Source organism: Fulmarus glacialis, unplaced genomic scaffold (assembly GCF_000690835.1).
Source record: "Fulmarus glacialis isolate BGI_N327 unplaced genomic scaffold, ASM69083v1 scaffold19572, whole genome shotgun sequence".
NCBI lineage: Eukaryota > Metazoa > Chordata > Aves > Procellariiformes > Procellariidae > Fulmarus > Fulmarus glacialis.
The window spans coordinates 5,837-15,972 of record NW_009197436.1 but is presented as its reverse complement, the minus strand read 5'-3'; the positions used below and the strand labels follow the sequence as shown (position 1 = coordinate 15,972).

The following is a 10,136-nucleotide window of genomic DNA, read 5'->3' as shown; positions in this document are numbered from 1 at the left end:
AACCATTCCCCCTTGTCCTATCACAACAGCCCCTACTAAAAAATTTGTCCCCATCTTTCTTATAAGCTCCCTTTAAGTACTGAAAGGCCACAATAAGGTCTCCCTGGAGCCTTCTCTTCTGCAGGCTGAACAACCCCAACTCTCTCAGCCTTTCCTCATAGGAGAGGTGTTCCACGCCACTGATAATTTTTGTGGCCCTCCTCTGGACGCGTTCCAACAGGTCCATGTCTTTCCTGTTCTGATGGCTCCAGAGTTGGACACAGTACTCGAGGTGTGGTCTCACCAGAGCAGAATAGATGGGCAGAATCACGTCCTTTGACCTGCTGGCCACGCTTCTTGTTATGCAGCCCAGGATACGGTTGGCTTTCCGGGCTGCGAGCGCACATTGCCGGCTCATGTCCAGCTTTTCATCCACCAGTCCCCCCTAGTCCTTCTCTGCAGGGCTGCTCTCAATCCCTTCATCCCCCAGCCTATAGCGATACTGTGGTTTACCCCGACCCAGGTGCAGGACCTTGCACTTGGCCTTGTTGAACCTCATGAAGTTCACATGGGCCTACTTCTCGAGCTTGTCCAGGTCCCTCTGAATGGCATCCCGTCCCTCAGGCGTGTCACTGATGAAGATCCAGCGTTTGTTCTTGTTCAATTTCATGCCACTGATGATTGCCCAATGCTCCAATCTATCCAGATCCCTCTGCAAGGCCTCTTGTCCCTTGAGAGAGTCAACGGCACCTCCCAGTTTCCTATCATCAGCAAACCTGCTAATGGTGCATTCAACTCCTGCCTCCAGATCATTAATAAAAATATTGCACAGAACTGGCCCTAGAATTGAGCCCTGAGGAACACCATTGGTGACTGGTCACCAGCCAGATGTAGCCCCATTCACTGCAACCCTTTGCGCCCTGCCGTTCAGCCAGTTCTTCACCCAGCGCACCATGTATCCGCTCATCCCACAGTTGGAAAACTTGTCCAGAAGGATGCCGTGAGGGACAGTGTAAAAGCCTTACTAAAATCCAGAAAACTACATCTGCCACCTTTCCTCCATCCACTAGGCAGGTGACCTTATCGTAGAAGGATATCAAATTAGTTAGACAGGAATGTACAATGAAGAAAAAAAAAAAAAGTCACCCAGTTAGATGTTTAATACACTAAGAGCTATTCTGTCTGATGCAGATCCTTGAAACAAGAAAAATACCACAAAAAATACCTGCAAAAGTTTTGCCCGAGTGCTCAAGTGTTCTGTCAACCATACGTTTGCTTTAGCAGGAAAACACTCTCCTTGGCACACACAACCCTCTCCTCCCCTTCTCATCAAGGGCTACCCTTCCCCTGCCAAACTTTATGAATTCTAGTATTATGAATAGACAATTTCTCTACTTTTACCCAGTGACAGCTGTGTGCAACATTCGCTTTCTGACTGACGTCAGGCTCTACGCTGCAAATCTGGTAGATCTTTCTTAATGCCTCATCACAGGTGTAGTTCCACAATTTAACTGAGAATCTGTACCAGCTTTGTTTTCAATTTTTTGGGTAATATTTATGGTAAAGAAATTATATGCTCTACTTTTCAACATTCTTGTAATTTAGCATATGGCAAAAGATGGTACAGGAAATCCAAGGTGTTTGTAAACTCTGAAGTGACTGTAAAATTAATTATACTTCTAATCAAGGGATTAGCATAGAAACTTCTTGAGACATTCTGTCCATTTTCTCATTAAAACAGCAGATGAAAAGTTTGCATGGAAGAAAAACAACAATTTTGTTCTTTTGGTTGCCTGATCTTAAAGTGGCCTTTTGTGGGTTTTACAATTTAATAAACTCAATGATACCCCAAATTAAAGTGATTAAAAAACATTACTAGTTTTAATTTTTTTTAACAAAAATGAAGGAAATAATGATTTACCACAGCACTATCACCAATTCAGTGCTACCTCCAAATAGGAATTTAGGAACATAGGGTTACAGAATTGACAACATTTAACAATTTTCCTTCTCCTTACTTTGAGCAGTAATAAAAACGTAAGTATTATTTTTCTGCTCGAAATGAACACGGAAATCTGCACAAGGTCTGTATGATCACTCAATCAATATTTTTCTATTTCTGATCATTTCTGCAAGAGAAAGCTTTCCTAAATAGAAAGATTAACATGCAACTTAACCCCAAGTTGCAGGACAAGATAAAACTACTGTGTGTTCTAGAGAAGTTATTCTTGATTGACATATCAAGACACCACCCCAAAAAGATAATATAATTCTTAACCTGAGTAATCTTCACAGTCCTTCATCTAGTGTGGGTAGAAAAGACATTTTTAGCAATTTCCACGCAGCCAAGACAGCTATAATTCACATAATGCTAGTATTTCATGTGTATGCTGTCATTGAGGTTTGTGACATTTCTTCTAATAGGTATAAAGCATAGAAAGTTATCTATCTCAGCTTAAGACGTTACTGGTTCTTACCTGTTTTCGTTTGGATTGGAAGCTGGTAATATTCAGCACACTCCTGTCCACAGGCTAAGGGGGAAAAAAAGCCTAAATATTAGAGGACAATTTTTTTCCTAAGAGAGGGTTCCATCCAACAAAAACGTGGGGGTTTTGTGATCAACTTACAGAAGACAGTGGACTAGAAACAGAAGATGGAATCCTTTTAGCATCCTGTTGAAAAAACAAGTGCAATAAATTAAACCGGACACCACATAAGGAAGATCTTCATCCTATACTGGCACATTTACTATGTTTTTCAAACACATGAAATAAAACAGATTAAAAGGAGTGCCATTTACCGCCAAAGGACTTGACATCTTCTCCAATGACTGCAAGATGCGCCGCGCTGTGGAACTTGTCACACCATAGGATTGCACACCTGCTTGTTTAGCTTTCATTTGTCTTCTTACTGGTGGCTGAAAAATTAGCATTGCAAATGTTTTGATGCTTGATTTTGAATTAAACATGCATGTATTTTATGCCCTATGGCTACATTGATGATATAACCAATACTCTCATGATGCCAGAGAAAAATGCACTCACTGGGCATTCAAGCCATGAAGAAGAAAATATACTCTACTGTGTGTACTGCCCCACACATCTTGCACACAGGATAAAGCAACAAAAGAAATACTTAAATATAAAACATCATAAAAGGCAAGATGTTAGGCCTGTAGGGTCTCTGAAGCAGTAATCAGGAAAACAGAACTGAAGCAAAGGCTTGTGCTGCAGAAAGTACTTTCAGTAACAAAACAGATCTCAGAGTTTCATGATGGACATCTTAAAACCAACGTATACAATCATCATCAGGAATTTCTAGTTTTACTTCTCTCGTTTCCTCCCTTCCCCCAAGATTACAGTTGACTGCAGATCTTTTTACTCTGTTTAAAAAGAAAAGATCTGATTTGAACTGTAACAGATCTAAACATATTACACTGAAAAAGTAAACTTTTATTTGCACCACATGACTTTGAATATAATTCAAAAAAACTTCTTTCAGTGTGACTTTTTTTTTTTAAATTATGTTAAACCCCTCATGTAACCACATCATGCTTACCACGCTGCTATGTGAAGACAAGCAGCAGACCATACAGCATGTAAAAAACACAAGCGAGACTCTGTAATCCACAGCATGCAGCAACAAGCAAGCCAGTCTCTCCTTTAAAAGCCCTGTATTTTGGTTCCTCTTTTCAGCACAATCCACATTTATTTTGTCAAAAATAAAAACAGCTGACCAAAGAGGGCTCCTAGCTTACAGGAAGTTTTGAGTGTTCTGAAGTCTGATTTAACACCAAGTCAGAACAAACCACAAGTTTTCAAGGCTTCCCCTAAGTCAGGAACTTGTAGGTCCCCTTGTTCCACGGTAGAAACGGACTGCCAAAGTAAGTCCGGCAAACTCTTATTTCCAGTTCCTTAAATAAAGTTCCTTTTGACTTTTGTTTTTTGTTTTTGTTGTGGTTTTTTTTTTTAAATAAAGGTCATTTTGATTTAAACACATTCCAACCGAACCAGATTTTATTGACTTCCTTTTAGATTCAATTCTAGCTACTGAGAGTTGTCAGCATTTTTAATTTGCTGGTTTGTTTTAGAACGCGAAGAACTCTTAGGGGCAAGTAATTCTTTTCGAGAGCTATCTGAATGATATTAAAATAGAAAGCATTTTATTGTTTATCTTGAGATTGTATTTAGGATTGCATTGCCCTTTAGGTAACAGAAAAGCAAAGGATCAGCAAAGTTGCCTTTTAGATACTACTATAGTAAAGAGTGCACAGTTTCATACAATATATTCATTGCATGAGTGTAGGCATGCTTGTGTAAGATCTACAGACAAGTATCAGGAAGGTAGCTTTTGCTACTATCAACACGAGTTTTCAAAATTATGCCATCGTTGTTTTAATTTACATGTTATTTTAACATAATACAGTCAGATGCAGACAATGGCAGAAAACAGAATTTTTTGAAAGACTTAACAGAGGAAATTCCAACTACAAACAACTAGCCAGAACCTAAGATGCTACTGTCATTCCTGTGCATTATGACAAGCATTTCTATGTAAACTGTTAAAAAAGAATTTAATCAGAAATTGTTCTTTTCTACTCTTGTAGGCTGAGAGGGCAAAATAGGAACTGTTGCCAGTTTTCAGCTCCTTGCTGACAGCTCTTTTGGCAGTGCTACCACTTCTGTATTTCAATTACATTTTCCCTCACACTGCACTACTATTCTCATACCTGATAAGGAGCAATTCGTGCTTTTGTCTCCCTTGCTGCTGCAGCTGCACCACCGTAAGTGGTCTTTCCAGGGTAAAATGGAGAATCCCCAAGCTGGCTTGTCTTAAAGACAGAAGTGTTTCCAAGTGACTACAGAAAGGTATCATAATAAGTGGTTAGTAAAATGGCTACACATTCAAATTGAGTAAAAGTAATACTGTGTAGTACTTACAGGAGAGGGAGATCCAAAAGCAGATAAATTAAATGCAGGTTTTTTAGAGCTAGCTGCAGGATGCTGTGAGAGGGAATGAGATCTTTCAGCCTCTGTGGACCACAGCAGTGGTGCTGAAGTATTTTTTGAAACTGTGATATCTGCCAAAATGACACATGCTATATGTGAATGCCTTGTGTACGTAGAGAACTAATTAATATTAAAGATCACACTAACTCCAGAGTTCTTCAACACAGAAAAATAAGTCTTACAGAATGAAAAAGTCCCCTAACACTCATTTCCCCAGCACTCTGACCTTCAGAGTTTTTCAAACAGATCAATTTCACATATGGTATGAAAATCAAGTATCAACTCAACTTGAAATCTGTTCACAGAACTGCAAATACGTTACCTTTCAGTAATCTTTCAAAAGCATGCACAACAAGTTAACAGTATGCTTCCAGCACAAAGCAATTTTATTTTTTTCTTCTTTCATGGTAACATAAAAGGGAACTGCATAAACACTGGTGCATCTATAATGATACAAAGTTTTTCCTATGTTGCTAAAGGGTTGGAGGCCAGCATAGGTCAGAATTGCACAGGTTTTAAACCTGAAAAATTCCCAAAGGCTGAACTAACAGTTAACAACCTATTTTCCATGTATGTTTTATGGAGACACACCAGAAAGCTCTAGTAATCTCAGGTTATATTGCTAAACCCTGGCAACGTCTACTCTGAATTGTAAAACTATGTTCTCCAGAGAACTTGCTGAGCATGACTCAATCCCCATTTATATGGGGACTAGAAAAAGCTGCCAACCTGCTGTTTGCCCTTTCTCAGTGAGATCACCTTGCTCCCCATCTACATCAATACAATGTTTATTTTTTTTACTTGAAAATGGTATACATTCCTTACTGAATTCAGCAAAAAACATAGCAGTATTGACAACTGATAGCTTCCACCAAAAAAGGCCAAACAAGCAGCTCAAAACTAATTCAGTCAGAATAATTCCTTTATTGACTCCTGGTGAAAACAAAGGAAAACATCTTGTGTTTCTATTTGTCACCTGTATTTATTCACACTTAACCAGCTGTCAGATCTTCTGAGTCACTCTTCCTTCTAGGAAATCAACCTAGCTGTCAAGCTACAGCAAGTCATCTTCAGTTCCTACTATCCCAGTTCAAGATTTACAGATTACCTAGCTAAAAGTGTGTTTATCAGCACCGATCCTCATCAGGGTCTCATAAATGTATTCCAAAGCATGGTTATATTAAAAAGGTGACAAGATTATATACTTCTAAAATACTAAAAATTCTAACATCCAAAGCTGACATTCACCTACTTTATTTACTAAGGTGATGTGGAATATTAAAGAATGCAAAGTACTTCATGTTACCAAAAAATCAATTAGAGTACATGAAAGTTACCTTTATCAGATGCTCTAGAGGAGAAGCCACTGGTTGTTGAGATGTTATCATCATCATGCTGAGAGGTAGAATCTTTTATTTCTTTTACAAGAGACAGTCCAGGACTGCCAATGCCAAGTGAAGAAGATGTAGAGGGCTGACAATGTGGTACTGTGGAATCCAACACGGTACAGTTCAAATGGCTCCGATGAAGAGAGGGCCTTGTTAACACATCTGAGAAGTTCAATGCAGATCTACTTGTGGATGGTTCTAAACAAGAACAGGGAGACAATTAGCTTTCCTATAGGCAAGCTCACAGAAGCCAAAACCTGTTTTCTGTCAACAGTCATGCTATTGCCAAGTTCTAAGCACGAAAATAGAGAAGCCGAATTTAACTTCTTCCTCACCCAGATAGGGTTTCATCTGTCTGATTACAACAGCAACACTGCTTGCAATACCAAGTATTAATGTCGCATTAAGAAGTAGTTAACAATGAGGTTTTACAACACCAAATTCTGACCCCATGCTCAAGTGCCCTAACACTGGGTCTTTCACTAAATCAAACATGTAAAAATTCCTTCTTCTGCAGATAAAGCTTCCAATAAGCTTTCCAAAATTTGAGATTACATGGCAAGTTATAGACAACTCTGCAGTTTATATAATCTTGTAACAAAGATGATGTTAATCTGAATACGTAACATGAAAACATGTATTTGCAGAGATTTGGGGGGGTGGGGGGTGGTGTGTGTTTGTTTTGGTGTCGTCGCCCCCCCTCCCAAATTCTACCATATCAGGTCATGCTACAGGAAGGAACATTATCTCCTATCCACTAACTTCTGAGATTTTGCCACAAAGGACAAGTAAGCATCGTGGCCTGAGTTGCAAGATGGGCATTTTTTCTCATGAACCAAAGGGTCTGTAAATACTTCCAGTCTCCTGCAAGAAGTGGTCTCACAGCTCCAACTTGCCACATGAACGGAACAGGTATTAATTGGTATCTTGCCTGATATCCATGTAAGTGCACAGTCTCTCCTGGGATTCAGGGTATGAACATGATTTTGAGTCACTATCCTCTTGGTATTTGCACTGAAGCTTAAACTAGCTAGTTCAATCTTCGTAACCACCGCAGTACTAGTAATTAGTTCTCCAAAGCACTGGTAGATTTTTAGAACTGTCTTGTTTAAGATAACGAAAGTGTTACCAGGCTGAAGGCTGACCAAGCAAAGGAATACAGGCTTTAGCACATTGGTACCTCAGAGCTGAAGAAACAGGCTTTCTAAAATTATAATAGTAATAATAATAATAGTAAAAAATCTTATTATTAACTATAGCAAGAAAGATTGGTCTACAACATCCACAGACCGCAGCACAAGCTACTAAAGGTTCTAGGGTGTCCATCTGCTCCTGATTTCTTGGAGCTAGAAAGTTTGCTGTGCAGCTGTTCTTACTGAAAGGTCCTTTCACACAGTTCTTCAGAAAAGCCAACACGTGTTCCTCATTCATGAAGACCTTCTCTACTCCTTTATCCGAACTTATTCTCAAGCTACAGCTACACAGAAAGCAATAAAGCTTCTTATTTACAATTAGATTACATTAGTGACAAAGGTATTTCCTCATTATTTTTCATTCTGCCAACAGAAGCAACTGACTAGCCACACAGATGGTTATGTACGTGTGCTCAGACAAAACTTCTCTCCTTATTAAAAATTAAGTTCCACAAAACTGCTCATTTAAGAGAAACTCAAATGAGAGCATATGCAAATCTACAGAGGAGAACTACAGAAACAGTGAGAGGCATAAACATAAAACAGAGATTAATCTTTTATACGGTAAAGTAAGGGGTTGCAAACTTCTTTGCCAAGGGTCCAAATAGATTTTCAAAGACCCCATGCTAGCCATACACACACCTTAATGTTACCAAATATTTCAAAAAGAATAATGTCGTAGACCAAGTTCCCCAGTTCGCCATTAAACTTACAAGGAACTTTACTACATTGATTGAAGAACCCCAAAGGAAAAAAAAAAAAAAAAAAAAAATCAGGACATGAGAAGGAATTTTCCTCTGGCATTCTAGCATCTGGTCTTTTGTTTTGAGGACAACAAAATAAATCAATGCTTTTATTACCTTAGGCAATTAGATAGACTTTCATTCCAGACCTTTTAAAAAGAAAATGTAAGCCAGCACACTTGCAAATGAATATTATCAATATTTTGCACCTGGCTAATTGACTACCTGAAGTTAACTGATGACTTCCAAGAGCTGTAAGACAACCTCCAGTATGTTTCGCAATTATGTTTGCAGTTTAAAGCTAAGACAGTTTCACAAACAGTTATTGGGTTTTTTTTTGTTTGTTGTTTTGGGGCATTTTGGTTTTATTTTGTGTGTGGTTTTTTTGGTTGGTGTTTGGTTTTTTTTTTAATTCTGTCAAAACGCTCCTTCCAGCTTCCCTGAGAAATTTAGATTCAAAACTAGAAATTTGTGAATAAATACAGATGGCCAGAATACTAAATGATTTTTCACATACCTTCTAAATTAATTCTTGCTGATTCAGGCGTGACTCTCCCATCAATCATTATGGTATCTTCATTTGCATAATCATGGTGATAGTTTACTGGATTCTCTTCCTGATTTGTAGACTCATTTGTATCTACACATTCATCTTCACTTTTATTGAAATACTTCTGTAACCATCCTGGTACAATGTTTTTCACTGATTCTGTCACTCTGCTAATGATTCCCTGCTTGAAAGAAAAAACACTTGTTAATTACAGAAACACAGTCAACAGCATACACTGGGATGCAACCTTGCACAGACCTTGAAGACGGACATTAGACAGCAAATATCCAGAACAAGAGTAAGATAGAGGGGGTTGATCCGTGATGTAGTATCTCTATACTTCTGTGACACGCATGGCGAAAATTCACCTAACATTGATTTACTACTAACCTATCAGTTTCTGCACTTCCCAGTGACCTCAGTAATGTTCAAAATTCTGAGATTTCAGCCAAAGTTCACCAGAGGCTTTGCAAGTCACAAGGTCATTAGGAAATTCTATTTCTAAATAACTCCTGATGTATGTACTTTTTTTGAGGACTCCTCCTCTTAACGCCTTCACCTGAAAAACCATCAAAACAAGAAGCTCATCAATTATCTAGAGTGATAGTGATGACCCTAACAGCTGCTAAAGTCAGTGACCTTAAATGTTTCTAATTTTTCTAATGCTGAACTGCAATAACAATGTGTATCAAAAAAACCACTGCTATGCTCTGAACAGTCAGGGTATCCTGAAAGAAATCCTGGAAGAAACAGTATCGTTGAGTAACAGATGCCTCACTACAGGACTGTTAAATAGATCCATTTTGGTCAAATTGCATTTCATGGTGTGTTAAAGTTTTGGATCTCCAAACCTTAATATTCTGCAATTACTGAATACATAAAAGCCACTTCCATTTTGATATTTACCAATTATTTGCAATGCTTACATTCTACATTTAAGAAATATTTATTTACCATTTTGTTTTAGGCAGTTACTTGTTGCCCATCATGCCCTCAAAATTTCAACACACCTTCCTGTCAAATCTCAACCCCACACAGCAGATTGCTTGCAGCATGGAGCTCCCTCCCTCTTACACTGACTACAGCCACAGAACCAGCTGCTAAACTCTGCAAGCAAATGTGAAAGCTAACTCAGCAATTTCAACACTTTCGAAACTGAAAAGTAACAAGAGTTAAACAGATTTTTGTTGAACTCCATTGTCGGTTGCTAACACATGTACCAAAGGTTCTGGCAAGGTAATTTGACATTTTTCCAGGTTTAGGCAACAAAATTT

The 10,136-nt window shown here is 38.5% G+C and overlaps 1 protein-coding gene across 1 annotated transcript; it reads right to left on the bottom strand.

The window, feature by feature from the left end:
• Nucleotides 1-2,456: 2,456 nt before the first annotated feature.
• LOC104072931 (nuclear pore complex protein Nup153-like) lies at nt 2,457-9,046 on the bottom strand (the record flags this gene model as incomplete). The annotated part of the gene is made up of 7 exons (XM_009572546.1): nt 2,457-2,510; nt 2,607-2,651; nt 2,780-2,896; nt 4,709-4,837; nt 4,920-5,059; nt 6,326-6,574; nt 8,830-9,046. Coding segments are annotated over 7 exons (951 nt in total), but the record flags the coding sequence as incomplete, so codon positions are not given.
• Between the last annotated feature and the right edge of the window lie 1,090 nt (nt 9,047-10,136).